The 17316-nt window shown below is 53.5% G+C and overlaps 1 protein-coding gene across 4 annotated transcripts in view; it reads left to right on the top strand.

Moving 5' to 3' along the window:
- FBXO31 (F-box protein 31) overlaps positions 1–17316 on the top strand; it is a 33806-nt gene that overhangs the window by 12646 nt on the left and 3844 nt on the right. For 3 of the 4 annotated variants that reach the window (XM_055412990.2, XM_055412991.2, XM_088830601.1), the window contains exons 3-7: positions 1688–1774; positions 8926–9002; positions 11543–11710; positions 12283–12357; positions 16687–16796. In XM_055412990.2, the coding sequence (XP_055268965.2) occupies positions 1688–1774; positions 8926–9002; positions 11543–11710; positions 12283–12357; positions 16687–16796 (517 nt within the window). The remainder of the gene's footprint in view (positions 1–1687; positions 1775–8925; positions 9003–11542; positions 11711–12282; positions 12358–16686; positions 16797–17316) is intronic. The other variant, XM_055412993.2, reaches the window with a different exon arrangement.

Below are 17316 nucleotides of genomic sequence, written 5' to 3' on the forward strand. Positions count from 1 at the left end.
ACCCCTGTCCCTGTCCCTGGTCCCCCCTCCCCCACCCCACCCCTGTCCCTGTCCCTGGTCCCCCCTCCCCCACCCCACCCCTGTCCCTGTCCCTGGTCCCCCCTCCCCCACCCCTGTCCCTGTCCCTGGTTCCCCCTCCCTGCACCCTGTCCCTGGTCCTGGACCCAGTGCTGGTCTGCACAGGCTTTCCCGCTCCTCCTTCCCTGTGCATGTTCGCACTTGGTTTCCTCTCTGACCTCTGCTCCATGTCCCACTCCCCAAGAAGACGTGTGTCTCCAGGGTAAGTGGATCTGGGGCCTTAGTGGTCACTCCTGGGAAACTGTAGCTCCTTCTGGTCCTCTGGTCTCAGGGGCGAGAACAATGCTTCTTTGAATCCTGCAAAGCCCAGAGTTCCAGGGGTGGAGAGCTGGTTGTGTACCCTCTCCTCCTGCCCCCTGTCCCCAGGGCCCTGCTCCACCCTCAGCTCCAGCGTTGCTCCCCCAGAGTTGGAGTCTTAAGTCCAGGGAGTCTAGGAGGCCACCCTCGCTGTGGGCATCAGTATCTGTCTGAACCACACTGGCCACAGTAGCCTCTGTGAGCACAGAAGCAAGAGGCTTCCTGGCTTTGGGGAATGGTCAGCTGTTTCCTTGAGGGTCTAAACGACAAGTTCTTATCATCTGGCCTCTTGAATTTGTTAGGCCATTTGATGATAATATGTCAAAGTGACTTGAGTTCCCAGTAAGAGCTGTGAGTCCTGAAATAGTCCTGGAGGGAGGCTAACACCTGCCTGGTGGTGGGGCTGAAGTGCCTGGGGGAGAGCACGTGTGAGAAATTAAGGCCACCACGGAGCTCATCGCAGCTGTGGGCAAAGGGGCTGGGGGCAGCTGTCCTGTGGAGGGGACGTCTGAGCACAGTGAGCGGGCAGGTGAGCAGGAGAGAGGAGCAGTCCAGCAAGAGGGGACAGGGCCACAGCGAGGTCACAGGCAAAGCAGGACATCTGGAGAGGTCATAACTGCTGGCTCTCAATCCCTCGAAAGTGGTTGCCAAGTACAGAGGACGATTTGCAGTCTGTTAACCACCATCCCAGAGTGTCTGATCTGCCCCGGCCAGTGTGAGTTTCAGCTTCTATCCTCACAGCCCCGGAACTGAGTTTGCTCTGAGGACCTCGTCCTTAGCTTCTGGAAGAGGTGGTGGAAGAAAGTCACCCCTCTCCTGCTTAGATAGTGGGCCCAGCTACCTCGATTCAGGAGCGAGGGGTCTGACTGAGTTCTGGGGCCGGCAAGTACTGTCCTTCAGCACAAACAGCACACTCAAATGCAGCAGGTTAAGGACATGCCACTTATGTACCGGGCAAGCCAGGGATCCTAGCTGGGTACAGGGCTCTCTACACGGTCACCCCAGTATCTGTGAGCATGACTTCTGCCCTCCCTGCTCAGCGAGCCTGGTGATTGTGGTGAGTGATGGAAAGAGACCTTGGGGTCCGGGGAGTCCCAAGTGGGCCTGCCGTGGGGAGTTCCCAGCATGGATCGCTGACTGGCAGCAACACCTGTCACGATTCCTTCTGGCTGGGCCTGCCACCACGGCGAGTGCCCCTGCAGGTTCTGGGGGTCGAGGATTTAAGGGAAGCGTGTGACATGGGTGAGTGAGTGGCGAGTCCTGTCGAGAAGGTGGAAGCCCCCTCAGCCCCTTGCCTGCTGTGTCTGTTCAGGTATAAACCCACGCGTGAAGTCGGGACGTTTCATGAGAATTCTGCCCGATTACGAGCACATGGAGTACAGAGACGTGTACACCTGCCGTACGTACCCCCACCTGCAGCCCCTCCCTGGCTTCCGCTGCTGTGGCGAGTGCCGCTGGGTGCTGCCGGCAGGGCCTGTCACCCAGGCGCTGGTCCTGGCAGCGGGCTGACCTCCTTGGCTTTTGCTGGTTTTCACCTCCTGAGTGGCGGCTCTGGGGCAGCTATAAAAATGGGCCGGATTTCTGCAGCCGCTTTGGGTTTGGGGTTGCAGCAAGCACAAGCGTGTGTTGCTGTGCATTTTAACATTTATCGCTTCTTGAGACAGTAGGAGCCTTAAAACCTACCTCTTCTGAGATGAAATGTGAGTGTTCACATCCAGGCTTTGTAGTCATCATGTGTTAACAGTAGACGTCAATGTAAAAAGTTTACATACACATATACACACACAACAAAAGTTCGTAGAAACGGTGGGTATTTCCCCCTTTGATGGGCATCACTTGAGCTGCAGACATCTTCCGAAGCCGTGTTGCACAGGGGATGAATGCTGTCTCTGTTTGTATTGGGTTGAGCCAGGACACACCAGAAGCTGTTTTCACGTTTTCAAGAAGCACAGGGAGCCCCCTCCTACTCTTTCCCCCCCGCTGTAGGTGTCCAGGGGCCAGCATTGTCTGTGTTGAGCAGACCCGCTCCTGAGACTTAGAAGAGCATAGTTTCCAACAAAATCTGCTTAGAACAGAGAGAATAGAGTTGTTGGTGGAATTTCTTCTAACCCCCGCCAGGCTCCATGTAGCCACTGTGTGCTGGCTAGTCCTGTTTTACTCAGGGGTCATCCTGAAGTCTGGGTGGGGCTGCCCGGGTGTGGGCAGCATGCTCTGGGGTGCTGTCTGGGCACTGTGCACTTATAAAGCCACCTCGTGTGTCACCCAGGCCCAGGGGACTGGTGTGGGAGCGGTCACCACACGCCCGGGCTGGGCTGGCTGGCTGAAGATATGAGTCCTGTTCCTTTTCTGGCCCTCTTGGGAGTGGGCTCTCTGGAACACTCTGTCCTGGGCTGTGCTGTCTCCCCCATGCCCAGCAGTCAGGGAGCCCGGCGCTGTCTCCAGCCCCATGTGACAGATGTTGACATTTTGGGTATCGATGAGAACAGCAGATTGATGGCACTGGCTGTGCTGAGGGGAACCAGGTGTCGCGGGCTTTTAGACACAGACAAGCACTTAGATTCCACCAACAACTCACAGGGCTGTCACAGGCTTCTTCCAGGACTTAAACTATCAGGCTGATGTGGAATTCTGACACGCCTCTGGGGGTGACCGGGACCAGAAAGTGCCTCAGGTTGTTTTGAGAGGTGTCCTTTTCTGTGCCCAGAGGGTGGAAAGAAGCTTCCTACAGTGATGAAGATGAGTTCTGAGTCCCGATGGTTCACCATGCTTCTGGGAGACCACATCTCAAGCGTCTGGACCAGAGCCGCATGCGTGCTGTCCCCATTGCTTGTAGCTGACGCTGCCTTTAGGACCTGGTTTAGCGGGGGACTGTTGGCTCTTCGAGCTGTGAGTGTAGTTATAAAAGCACAGCGGAACACCTGGAAGATCTCGAACACACTCACAATAACCAGTTGTCAGCGTTGGCTGCCTTTCTCTGAGAACCGGTCTGTTATTTTAGATGGTCTACTAGAATATCAGGGAAAAATTAGCATGCGTGAAAAAAGGAAAAATCAATTTCAACTGAACTTGAGCTTCTGTATGCCCAGGTGTTGTTCCAAGTTCCAGTGTCCTAAGGTGTCCTATCTGAGTGCTTCTTGATATTTGTGTTCTGATGCTCTCCTGAGCTCCAGAGACGTCTGCTGTGACGACTGGCTTGTGAGGCTCGAGGCCCTGGGCTCTTCCTTGTCCACTTATGCTCTGTCTGGAGCCATGGGACCTCAGGTTCCCAGGTCCCCTGAAGTCTTCTGGGCTTCATTCCCTTGGAGCTGAGAGACACAGTCTCTCTGCAGCCTTGTGGCCCAGATCAGCTGCTCTTGGGGTGTGTGTATGTATAGCTAATTGACAGTCTTGACAGTCCATGTCTGTAAGATGTTGGGACTGTACCAGGGTTGTGTGTGTTGCCTTTATGATGGATCTAGCACATGTCTGTGTGTGTGAATTGATGGTGCACTTTGAACTTAAAAAATAAGCTCGTGCACCTGTAGGGCTCTGGGCTTTGAGGCTCAGACCCAGCATTCTGGCAGTGCTCCAGGTTGCTCAAGTAGACATGAGGTGTTGGGTGGAACATTACCCCCATGGGTGAGGAGATGGCCAGGCCATTTATAAACCTCAGGTATAGATGACACAGGGTGGAGTCGTTGGAGGGGAAGGCCCCTCCAAAGTCCAGTCGGCCAAGCAGAGCAGAGAACACATTGCAGAATGGCTACGGAGAAAGGCAGAAGACCATCGGTAAGGATGAAGCAGAAGGGTGCTCCTAGAAAGGGCGGTGGGCACCAGCGGGATGTGTGTCTGAGAGAGGAGAGTGTGTCTGTGGGATGTTTCTCCTGACTTTGTTCTGTGTATCGATTTTGTATCCTGCCACATTACGTAATTCATTTATTCAGTCTAAGTTTTTGGTGGTGTCTTTAGGGTATAGTAGTCCCTTGTACTGCAAGGAGATCCAACCAGTCCATTCTAAGGGAGATCAGTCCTGGGTGTTCATTGGAAGGACTGATGCTAAAGCTGAAACTGCAATACTTTGGCCACCTCATTCGACGAGTTCACTCACTGGAAAAGACTCTGATGCTGGGAAAGGTTGGGGGCGGGAGGAGAAGGGGACGACAGAGAATGAGATGGCTGGATGGCATCACCGACTCTGTGGACATGAGTTTGAGTGAACTCCAGGAGTTGGTGATGGACAGGGAGGCCTGGCGTGCTGTGATTCATGGGGTCGTGGAGAGTCGGACACGACTGAGCGACTGAACTGAACTGACTGAACATGTCATCTGCAAGATGGTGACAGTTTTATTTCTTCCTTTTCAACGTGAATACCTTCTATTTCTTTTTCTTGCCTGATTGCTCTGGCTTGGACTTCCAATCCTACACTGAATGAAAATGGGGAGAGTGGGGATCCTTGTCTTTCAAAAACTTTTTGCTTTTCACGTTTGATGTGCTGCTGGCTGTGAGTTTGTCACATGTGGCCTCTATTGTGTTGAGGTATGTTTTCTCCATACCTCCTTTTATCATAAATGGATGTTGCATTTTGTCAAAGACCTTTTCTCCGTGTATGGAGAGGCTCACATGGTTGTTAGCTTGTGAATGTGGTATGTTGCATTGATTGATTTGCGGATTTTGTGTCATCCTTGCCTCCCTGGATAAAACCCCCTTCATCGTGGTGTGTGGTCCATTTTGGTTTGCTGATACTTTATTGAGGATATTTGCATCTGTGTTCAGCAGGAATATTGGCCTTTAGTTTTTTTTTTTCACATGGTGTCCTTGTCTGGTTTTAGTATCAAGGTCATGCTGGCCTCACAGAGTGAGTTTGGAAGTGTTTTCTCCTCTGATTTTATTCCAGCTACCAAAAGTTTCTAGTGGGTGGCAGGAGATACCGTCAGTTGCATGTACTGTTTTCCTTTGGGCCTGAAACCTCTGTTCTTCACAACAGATGTAGTGATTCAAGAATGATGTTACGGCCTTGCTGGGTGGTGGGCTGGCCGCCCTGAGTGTGGTGGGCAGTGGCAGCTGCTGGCAGGACAGCAGGGAAGAGACTGCTCAGTCTCAGCTCACACCGAGGAGAGTTGGGTCTTTTAGGCTGGGTGTTGTCAAGTGTGTCAGAGTTTCCCACTGGCTTATTAAGTGGCCCTTCCCATTGGCAGATGAGACTCGGCTGGCCCTGACTAGGACAGAGTGTGTTTCTGTTAGCTCCTGGGCTGAGAGGTCCCTTAGTCATCTTGGACCATGGTTCCCGTTTTGGTGGTGGTGGTGGGGTGACCTGAGAGCCTGGGCTGGTTTCCCCACAATGCTGACTGTGGGGATCAGTGGTTGGCAGGGTCTCTGAGCTGGTGCTCCTTCTGGAAGGCCCAAGTCCTGCTTCATGGGGCTGAGAGCAGGAGCATTTTCATTGTTCTGAGTTACAGTGTGGTTCTCTGGTTTCTGGTTCCTTCGCCTGTGAACTGGAACGCCGGTCTTCCCTGGATTCCTAGGAGTTGGGCCCTCTGAGCACCCCTGCCTCTGGAGGGAAAGCCCCTGAAGGGTCGGACCCTGTCCGCTGGCCGGCTCAGGTCCCAAGCCCGCTGTCGCACGTGTGCCCCATTCAGTGTGTGTGTGTGTGTCAGTCGCTCAGTCACGTCTGAGTCTTTGTGACCCCATGGACTGTAGCTCACCAGGTTCCCCTGTCCGTGGAATGCTCCAGGCAAGAATACTGGAGTGGGCTGCCATTCCCTTCTCCAGCCTCATTCAGTAAGTGGGACTGAATTGCGTTTACTCGCCTGACTTGAGTGGTCAATGCGTGTTTGGAGACAGTGGAAGGAGGGCTTGTTGAGCTGGGGATCCTCCTCCAGGTGGGGAGCCCTGAGGTGTGTTGAGCGCCTAGGCCAGGAGGTGCTGGGGACTCTGTCCTAAACCCGAGGGCCCCTCTTCTGCCCAGGGTGTGGGCGTGGGTCAGAGGTGAGCCCGAGGGCAGATGCTTGAGTTTGTCCGTGCTTGTTCTGTCCTGCGGCCATGGCGCCTTAGAGCTGGCCTCCCCACAGGCCCTATCACAGAAGGCCACTGCACACACGGGGCTGCTCTCTCCGTCCTCACCCTGGAGTTTGGTGTGACTCAAGTGGACGCTTCAGTCCGAGGGCTGCCGGGGCTTATCTAGTCTTTCAGTTTGCTTCTGCTGGACTAACCCTGAGACTTTCTGAAGTACATGTTGTAAAGCACAGGCATCACGTTATCTTATCTTAGAGAATCGAGTGCCTTTGGGCCAGCACACTCCCAGCCCACCTGACACCAGTGGTCTTTGACTTTCCCTCCACTTGTCCTGGGGGCCCAAGCTGGGTGGGCCAGACTCGTGTTGGCAGGAGCCAGGGGCACACCTGTGTGTGCTCCCCTGCATAGAGCTTGCGATGCAGAGGCAGCTGCTGCTCTCAGCATACACGGGAGGCTGGACTTTTTTTTCAGAGAGATGCTGCTTTTAAAGCAGAAGAAGGAACTCTCCTTTGGAAATTGCCAAGTTGGTGGTAGATTCTTTGAACAGACTTTCCAGGGGCTATGGGATCAGATTGATTGATCTTGGAAGGATGGGAGACCGGAGACAAGAGAAGGCCATGCTATATGGGCTCATTTGATTTTTTCTCCACAATTCTATGGCACCCTTTTAAAAACATAACAGAAAAGTAGAGAGAATTGTGCAGTCAGCACCCACCGACCTGACTCCGTAGCTCTCTGCCCCACTGTACCCCCACACGCCTGTCCATCCATCCATCATATGATGTGCTGTGTTTCTAGATGAGTGACAGACCTTAGTCTTTTTCACCCCTTAACACATGAGTGTGTGCTGCCCCGTCTGGAGCTCAGTATTTGCTTGTGACTCTGACCCCGCTTATTATTGCTTAACAAATGCAAAACCTATCAGGGCATGGCCATGAGACAACCACTGACTTTAATGAGTGTCTTGTAAGCAGACTTAGAAGATGCATGTCCTGAGGCTGCAACCCTAGGGAGGCTGGTGGAACATTCCCACCAGTCTTCTGCACGCCCTGTGGGCTTGAGATGGTGCTGGACCCACTTTCCCCGTCCCTGTACCCTAGACCAAGTGGTGGCCACAGAGCTGCTGTCTGGGCTCAGGTCCCTCTGGACCCTGCTGCCTGGCCTTCCTCCCTGAAGTTGTGATGATGCAGCTCCTGCACTGTGAGACCATCCTTGGCTCCCACTGGGTGTTAGCCAAGGTTCTCAGACACAGAATCAGTTCCTTCATATTGAAAGAGAGCAGTACAAGAAGTTGGGTTGCACAACTATGGAGACCCTGACCAGTCCCAGGATCTCCAGTCAGCAGCCTGGAGACCCAGAGGAGCTAATGGTGTAGTTCCAGTTCGAAGTCCGGCAGGCTCCAGACCCAGGAAGATCCCATGGTTCAGTTCAAATCCGAAGGCTGGAAAAGACCAATGTCCCAGCTCAACACAGTCAGCCAGGAGAAAATTCCCCTGTGTTTGTGGGAGGGTTAGCCTTTTTGTCCACTTCAGGAAGAGCCCATGATTAGAGTTTGAGGTTAGAAAAGACTGATCTCCCAGCTTGCAGCCAGGCAGGAGGAGCTCCTTCATACTCACGGGAGCACCAGCCTTCTTCTGCTCGGTCCTTCAACTGATTGGACACGGCCCACCAATGAGGGAGGGCAATCTGCTTTCTCTGTCAGATGGTAGATTGAAATGTCACCCTCATCTAGGAACCCACACACACCAGAATAATGTTTGGCCAAGAATGTCTGCCCACCCCTGGCCCCCATGGGCAAATCCAATTGACAGATGAATTCTAGCACCGCACACAGCTGTGGTGAGACCCCAGACCCTGCAGCTGGCAAGCAGGGCCCTGCATGAGCTGGTTCACTTCTTTGTGCAGTTAACTCATCTTTTCACTTTTTCACTTTTCACTGTTCACTCCACAAATACCTGTGCAATGGAAGTGGAAGTGAAGGACATTTCCCAGGGCATCTGCTGCACTGGCCATGGCCATGCAGTGGGATCTCAGGCTGGCCTCAGGTGCCCTTTTCTCTCGTTGTCCCCAGTAAATACACATGCATTGCTTTTGAAATAAGGCAGGAATGTGTTTGGTTTTTTTTTTTTTTTCTGAAGAAAGATGTCCCGATTTAAATCTTACTCTACAGCCCCATGACATTTTGGACTCCGCCTCTGATAAAGAGTCCCATGCTTACTCCATTGTGGAGACCGATGGGAGGCTCATCACCTCGCCAGGATGCCCACTGCACGTCTTTCGAGGCAACAGTTCCTTGTCACTGGAGCTGGTATGCAGAGGCCAGGTCTCAAAATGACCCCATTATCATGCTTTCTAAAGACATTTTTACTCTTAGAATGATTTAGAAACTTGTAAGATTTACTTGAAACCACATTTGTTTGCACAGCTCTCTGGCAAGCCTTCATGAGTGACCTCCTCACAAGCCCCACCCCCCACCAGTGCTCTTCCCTCTGATTACTGACTCTGCATGGCGGCCAGCTGGCTCTCCAGCGAAGCCCTGTCCTCTCTCTCTCCATGTAGTGCTCCACCGATACAGACACATCCTGGGCTTGTGGCAGCCAGATATTGGGCCCTATGGAGGACTGCTGAACGTGGTGGTAAGTCCGAAGAGCTTTGGGCCTGGATTCTTGTGGATGGGACTTTGTCCACCTGCCCGAGGGGCAGGCTGGAGCGGTTCCTGCCTGACAGAGTCACAAAGACTCATCAGGCCAGGCATTATTTTCTAAATGAGCAAAGATTCGTTCTAAGTAGTTCTTGACCCTGGCCACATCCAGGGACTTCATGATGCCAAATGCCTTACCTGATCCCTGCCTCTTGGACACCAAAGGCCATTGATCATCACTGGCCCCGGACGTGCCCATTTTGGGTCATGCACTGGCCCTTTGCCCTAAATCAAGGTCTGAAAGGACAGGAGGCAGTGTTGGGCCTTCAGGCTGGCCCTGGATGGAAGGCCCATGCCGGCTCTGCTCCAGGGTCCGCATGGCGTGTGTGTGGGGTCGTGGCAGGCACCTGTCCCTCCTGTGCAAGCCTGCCCCCTGCCTCCTCAAGCAGCATTTTAACTTCCCTTTATTCAGTCTTTATGGCTGGTCCCAGCAGGAATGGCTGTTTGATATAAGCTCCTTGGTGGTAGCCAGGAGAAAAGTCTTTTGGTTTTAATCTTTATATGCTTCCTGATGACTTGCCTATCTTATGTAAAAAATTAGCTGACCAATTTTTGGGTCCGTTTGAAAAAATTCAGACCTGACTTTCCTTGGCTTTAATCGGAGTTGTCATCGAGGAGGACACGGCCCTCGCTGGTGTTCTTGTTGACACGACTACAGCCTCCGGGACAGAAGCCGGGGCGGGGCCTTGTACTCACTGAGCTCCAGGCGGCGCCCAGGCCTTGGTGTCGCTGTGGCCGGCAGTGCAGGGAAAACCAAGCCAGGGGTCCTTTGGGCAGCCTGGTGTCCGACTCTGCTTCCCTCTAGCTGCACATATGCCCGGCGGGCCAGGAGCTGAGTCCAGGGCTCTGGCCACAGCTCGGGTCACGGCTGGCGAGTCTGCCTTGCTGTGGCTCTTGGGGCCCCAGGAGCCAGGTTCACGTGGACCTCCAGGTGACTCTGGTGACTCTGGGTTTTGCTCACCAGGTGGGGTTTGGTTAGGGATAAATATTGCTGCATATTCTTTATAATGTGGTGGACACATGTGTTGAGAAAATTCCTTCACAGTTGCTTAATATTAATACCGCCAGGGAAGCCTTGCTGTCAGAACGTCCTCCCGGGGCAAGCCAGGCAGCTCCCGGCGTGGGCGCATCCTCTCCTTAGTCTCAGTCCTGGAGGGGGTCACTGCTTTTCTTACCGGCAGCGAGTAATAGAGTTGTGTGTGGGTTTTGTTTTTTTTAAAGGGCTTCTGAAAGCAGGGAATAATTAGGGGAAAGTGGAGCCCATGACACCCGCCAACTAGCCCTCCTCTCAGACGATTAGGGATTGAGTTCCGTCCTCCTCTGTGGCTGGAACCAGAAGCTGGGGACTCAACCCCCCGGGGAGGCAGGACTGACTGGGGGGGCCACCGTGTGGGCGGCAGAGGCGCCCCCGCCCCTCCATGAGGAGGCGCGCTTGCTGAGTGTGGTGTCCGGGGACTGTCCCCTCTGTCCCTGTCGCCACTTTTATCATGTGGCACTCTAAACACACACAGGGCGGCAGGGTGATGCCCAGATGCCCACCTCCTGGCAGCTGCCTGGTGCCAAATTCACGGCCCTTTTGCCTTTTCTCTTCAGTATTTTAATGCAAACCCCGGGCCCCTGTCAGTCCATGTTTGTGCTTCAGCGTGGGTCTCTAACTCCGGCACCCACACACGTGAGGTTCTGACCACAGCTCGCTATAGTGGCACTGGTCCCCGGGTCACCTGAGGCCTTGTCCACGCTCAGGGCTCCCCGCCCGTCTCAGAACCACCCTCAGCTGCTGGCTCATCCACCTCAGGATCTCAGCCAGGTCCTCCTGCTGCTCGTTGGTTTTGGCTCCTGAGTCCCCTGGCAAGAGCAGCACCCCGTTTCCTCTCGGGTCAGTTGCCCCATTGGGGGTCGCTCTCTGAATCACTCCTGTTTCTTTCTTGTGTCTTTTGGCTTCTTCCCTTGCCCCACCCCCCATGCCTACTTTAGAGCTGGACACTCTCTCTCAGAGGCTTGCTTGGATCCAAGTCTCACTGCTGTATTTTCTATCGAAACATTAGTTAACTTCTTCAGCTTGGTTTAGTATAGTTACCAAAACTGTGAGGTCTATAAAGTGTACCTTGTGGCGATTTGAGGCACAAGTGACATCATGGAAGGAGTCTCCCTTCTAGTTAGTCAAGGTACCCATCATCTCACAGTTTGATCCCTTTGCGAGGGGTGGAGAGAACTGTGATTTCTGTTTCTCTCATATTTCAGTGATGTAACAGTGTAACCAACTTTAGCCATCACGTTTTATGTTGGATAAACTACTTAAATTAGTTATTTAATTAATAATTAATTAATGGCGGGAGAGACCATGCTCATCCTACCACTCTGGGTCCCCGCAGGACTGGGATGTGGATGTGGCTGGTCCTCAGTGTGGGGGGGTTAGGGTGGGGATACTGTGCCTCACCCACCCCCACCCCCACCCTCGTCTGGACCTGCGCGCAGGTGGACGGCTTATTCATCATTGGCTGGATGTACCTGCCTCCCCACGACCCTCACGTGGACGACCCGATGCGGTTCAAGCCCCTGTTCCGAATCCACCTGATGGAGAGGAAGTCGGCCACGGTGGAGTGCATGTACGGCCACAGAGGGCCCCACAACGGCCACGTCCAGGTGAGGCCAGGGCTCCTCGCTGCTCCCCGGGACCCAGTGCCAGCCGCCTGCCAGGGTCTTCCCAGCAGCACCCCCACCCGGGCTGGTCAGCAGGAGCGGGGATTCAGGCTTGGCCCAGTCCTTGTGGGTGCTGTAGACGCTGCTGCCCCACCTCAGAGATTCACTGGCTGGAGCCATCCCTGCTTCTGCCTCCACTTAGAACCATTTGTCCTTCCAAGTGAGGTTCTTTTCTCCTCCTTTGCAAGGGTGTCTGCTTCGCATAAGACGTTTTACTCTTGGGTGTGGGCCTGGCAGATAGCCACCCATGATCGAGTGAGCGAGCGGGCATCCTTGCTGCCTCAGTAGGAGAGTGTGGCTCTAGGACGCCCCCTGGGAGTGGTGATGCCTCCCCTGAGAAGGAAGCCTGTGCTCAGGGGGTCCCGAGTACCCTTCTAGGACCCCCCACGATCTGGCGGCCTCCGGGGCCCCCAGATGATGGAGGATGTGGGAGCGGGAGGGGCTGGTGCACCCCTGCTCTGATGGGGCTGCCGGGGCTCACTGGTGACCCTCTTTCCGTCTTGTGGACACTCAAGATCGTGAAGAAGGATGAGTTCTCCACCAAGTGCAACCAGACGGACCACCATAGGATGTCTGGCGGGCGGCAGGAGGTGAGGCCGACCCTTCTGTCCCGGGGGGTGATGTGAAGGTGGATGTGTGAAGGGAGGCCGCCTCCCGGGCTCGTCCTCATGGTGTGGACGTGTGTGCCGGGCTGAGGATAAACACGCCGAGCAGAAGTGGTTCTCTGACTGCTTTTCCATCACCCCTTTGACAAGAGGCCCGAGGGCTGCGGGGTCTCATTGCAGGTGTGAGTCACAGGGAGACCAGAGGCTTTATTGGGGTGAACCCCTTACGGCCAGAGGCTGGGCTGCCTGAGGAGCTGGGTGTCCACCCCGGAGTCCCGGGGTGGGGAGCTTGCCCTCTGGCCCATGGTCACTCTGTCCATCACAGCTGCCCGGGGTCTCTCTGCTGGCTCCTTGTGCTCTATCTTTCCACCTCCCTTTGTCTCCCCCTCCAAGTGGGGAGTTGGAGGATGGGGTTCTTCTGTGGATTCACTTGTCAGCTGAGACATCTCCATTCTTAGCTGAGTCTTGCCGACCTAGAGAGTGGCTTCAGGCTCCAGGGGCAGAGGAGTCTTGATGGCTCTGAAGATCTCTCTGATTGTTGATAATCACGTAAAATTCTGGGCCACAGTGGTGCTTCCCAAGGGAGTGGAGGACTCCTGGTGGCCTCAGAGGGCATGAGGCTAAACTTATCACTGTGCTTATCACTGTCTCCAGGCGGAGACTGCCCCTGCAGGCCCTGCTGGCTCTCACCTCTCCCTCTGCTCAGGAAGGAAGCCCCACCCCAACCCTTCTCTGCCCTCACCTACGCCCAAAGCCCTCTCTGCATAAACTGAATCCTGAGGCTTGCCAACACCCCGCCCCCACCTCCACCTCCCCATGATCTGGGTTAGCTACCAGCTTTGTGCCACTTCCAAGGCCACATCCAGACTGTCTTGGCCCTCTTGGGACTGGGGTGTTCCGCTTGCTCCTTACCTGCCTCTCCTCAAGCTGCAGCCTCATCTCTGGAGCCCCTGAGGGCAGTGCAGGGCCTTGTCCACCCAGACCCCAGCTGTTCGCCTGTTGTCTGACTCCCACTGTGGACGGTGCCTGCTTTCTTTCTGGATGGGATGGTGAGGCTGAGCCGCCATACCCACCCCCATCTGTACAGACCCCGTGGCCTGAGGCTTCTGGAAATCGGGGGTTGTGGGGAGCTGTGTGGAGGAGCAGGGGTGGGAAAGGGAGGAGGGGGTGGCAGGTCCCACCCACGGCGTGCCCGGCCATGCAGAAAGCCTGTGGCGCTGGACGCCCTCAGTTGCACACAGTTGCTTTTATTTTGCTTTCCGTTGTCTTACATACTTTTTCACCGCCTTCCCAAAATGATACTTCCTGAACTGTCACCATCAGATGCAGAATGCTCAGAATCTGGAGGGAGAAGAGTGCTGACATGGCCCCACCAGGGTGGCCTCCAAGTCCGTTCTCCATCATCCCTTGTTTTCCTCGGCCTTTGTGATGTCACTGTGGTCTATCTAATTTGGATAGTTTTTCTGTTTTTTCTTTTTTGCTTGTTTGTTTTTTAGCTTAATTGGTATTCCAGAAACATTTCCCAGTCTCACTAGTATTCTTTACAAACTGTTTTTTTTTGGCTGTGCTGTGTCACATGTGGGATCTTAGTTCCCTGACCAGGGATTGAACCCATGCCACTTGCTTTGGAAGCACAGAGTCTTAACCACCGGCTGGCCAGGGCTGTCTCTGCAGACTTTAGTTTTAGCATTCCATCTATCATCTTGCTTTGGTGTAACAGCTATAGGTGTGTGATTTCCTGCAGTCGGACGTGGGGTTTATGCTCAGCTGTTCCCCTGTCATCCTCTTGACCACATGCTCGAGTGACCCGCCCTCCGGGAGCCTCAGCCCTTGTCTGTAAAATGGGGCCCTGAGATTGCCTGTGGTTGTGGGTGATTTGGAGGGTTGAGTGGTCAATGGCTTAGAGGCAGGCCTGGTTGGAGCTGCCCAGGAGAGATGCTGGGCATTATTTTCGTGACTGCTGTCTGGACTCTGCAGAAGTGAAATGTATAAACGGCCCTGAAGGTACTCCAGATTGTACCTCAGATTGTTTTCACATGTTGTCAGTTTGCTGGTTCCTGTTTGCAGCCCACTATGGCGCGTGAGGCCCTCTGCCCTGCTGCACTCCTGCCAGCCCTGACATTGGCTGTGGCAGAGATGAGACCAGTGAGCATGTGGCCTTGGGTTATTAGCTTTAATTCTGTCATCTGCTAGCTGTGTGGCTCTGGAAAGTTCTGTAGACCAGGGAAGGTGTTAGTACCCAGCTCCTAGGCCACTATGCAGAACGAGGTGATGGTGGTGGCGTGTTGGCCGTGGTGAACCAGCCCTGGATCTGTAATGGACTTCTTGTCTGATATGTTCTCTGCCCCTGTGTTTTTCCATGTGGGTACATATCTGATGAGATAATTTCATAGTGAGCGTATCTGTTCTGAGTAATTGGGTCTGGTTGGTATTCCTAATGACTGACCTCATGCGAAGGAAATAAGATTATGACGGTTCACAAGCCAGTTTCTTGGCTATCAGCTCAAGTCTGATTATGTGCCGTGACAGCACTGAAATCCTTGCTCGCTACATTCCCTCACCTCCGTCTTCATCTGTTATTTCTCTATTTGATTTCTTTTTTAAGGGCCTTTCCTCCATGAGTTCAGCCACGTGAATAGGAGGTTTTGATTCTGATGAAGTCTAGCCTGTCAGGTTTTTTCTGTTGTGGCTATTGTTTCACCCCCAGACTGCAAAGAGAGTGTGTTTTTGTTTGTGATTGTTAGGAGTTTGGTAGCTCCCCGTTACGTTTCGGTCTGTGACCTGCCTTGAATGGTTCCTGTGTGTGGCGGGGATTGCGTTTTTGTTCCCTGTGGTTGTCCGGTTTGTGCCCCGTTTGTGGAAAAGAAAGGCTTCTTCCCTGTCGGCTGGCTTGGATGCTGTTCCTGAGACGCACGTGGCTGCTCTCTCTCTCTCTTTTTTTTGGCTGTGCCACATGTCTTGCAGCACCTCAGTTCCCTGAGCAGAGACTGAACCTGGTCCATGGCAGTGAAAACCCAGAGTCCTAACCGCGAGGCCACCAGCGGGCTCGCTCCAGGTCTCTCCTTAGCTCTGACCTCATGCTCAGCCACCGTCTCGGTTACTGTCGCTTTGTAGTGAGTCAGTCACGCTCGCGTGCATCCTCTAGCCTTGTTCTTCTGCAAGGTTGCTCTGGATGTTCCAAGGGGATTTCAGAATCAGCTCAGCAGTTTCTCCAGAGAACCTGATGGGATTACGGCTGGCCTGGTGTTGAGTCTGTAGGTCAATATGAGACAGCTGCTGACCTAATACTGAGTCTTTCGGTCCACAGGTGTCTCTGTCCTGTGGGCCTCTTCACCCGCTTTCAGCAGCATCTTGGGGTTTTCAGAGTAGAAGTAACACCCATGCTTTGTGTATTTATTCCTAAGTCTGTGTGTTTTTTGAGGCTGTTGTAAATAGGATTTTTAAAATTTCATTTTCCAATTTTGTTCTGCTAGTATATAAAAATTCAGTTAATTATTGTTTATTGACCTTGTATGTCTAACAGTTCTTTATTTCAGTCACTAATAATTTCTGTTCTTTGCCAGGGTTTGGGCAATAACATTAAAGCAGTTGACAGATAGTTTTTTTTTTTTTTGGTAAATTGTTTTTGCTTCTGTTTGTACAGCTAATTCTAGATAGTCACTGGAAACGCTGTACTGAGTTAGTAACACATAGCTGTGGATTAGCTATGTTGAATGTTCAGAATGAAACAATGAAGCACTAAATACCCTTTGCATAGCTTGATGCCATAATGAATTATGGGGCTTCGTGGATGCACTGTTTAAGAAGCTTTCTTTTTACAAATATACTTACTGAACATAACTAGGAAGACACGTTTTAAAAAGGAAAGTCCGCCCACACTCTCTACTCTGCCCATCCCTGTTCTGTACTCACTGGGGGCTACAGAAAGCAGACTTGGCTAGCACAGGGGTCTGATGCGCCCGCTCCTCCAGAAGCCCAACATCCAGGCTCAGTGTAGATGCCGCCGTCTGGCACAGAAGTGAGGCTCGGCTCGCACAGCTGCCTCTCAGGCGCTCTTGACATATGCTGTGGCCCTAGCCTCCCCAAAGGACACCCATGGTCCCTATGTGTCCTTCCTGTTGAAGTTGGGAAAGTGGGGACCAGAGCCCCGGGCGCCTCAACAGGATGGGAGGCTGGCAGCTGGGAGAACGAATTCACGCACTCACATCCCTCCTGCCCAGCTTCTGTCTTCATGCCGTCCATGCACCATCACAGCAGGCAGCCTTTCCGTGCCCTCGTGTCGGGGTGGTTTTGTGACCTGTGTTCTCTTGGAAGGAATTCCGCACGTGGCTAAGGGAGGAGTGGGGCCGGACGCTGGAGGACATTTTCCATGAGCACATGCAGGAGCTCATTCTGATGAAGTTCATCTACACCAGTCAGTACGAGTGAGTGCAGCCCCTAGCTGGGGGCAGCTGGCAGTCTCTCCCTCCTAGGTGCTGTGTGCACAGTCCCTCTCTTCTGGGTGCTATTAACACAGTCATTCTGGGTGCTGTGAATGCAGTCCCTCTTCTGGGTGCTGTGGGCACAGTCCCTCTGAGTGCTGTGAACACAGTCCCTCTCTTCTGGGTACTGTGAACATGGTCCCTATGGGTACTTTGAGCACAGTCCTGCTCTCTGTGGGTACTTTGACCAGAGGCCCTGTCTCCTGACCCACCTTGGTGTCCGTTTTCTGCCTGTCTGACCCCCCATCACCCACTAGCTGTGTTCTCACAGGCCTGGCCTGTGTGTTAGAGCCTCATGTTCCCTTTCCCATGTCCACCTGGGCAGCCTCTTAGCCCCCCTTTGCTATCATGCCCTCTGCCCTCGGACCCTCTCCTGCTGCCTCTGTTTGACCCCTTGGCAGCCTCAGCAGTCCCCACTCCAGGGTGCTGGATAAGGTGTGAGGTGTGCTATGCACCCATGCAT

This window comes from Moschus berezovskii, chromosome 22 (genome assembly GCF_049115385.1).
Source record: "Moschus berezovskii isolate FMDL1 chromosome 22, NW_MosBer_1.0, whole genome shotgun sequence".
Lineage (NCBI taxonomy): Eukaryota > Metazoa > Chordata > Mammalia > Artiodactyla > Moschidae > Moschus > Moschus berezovskii.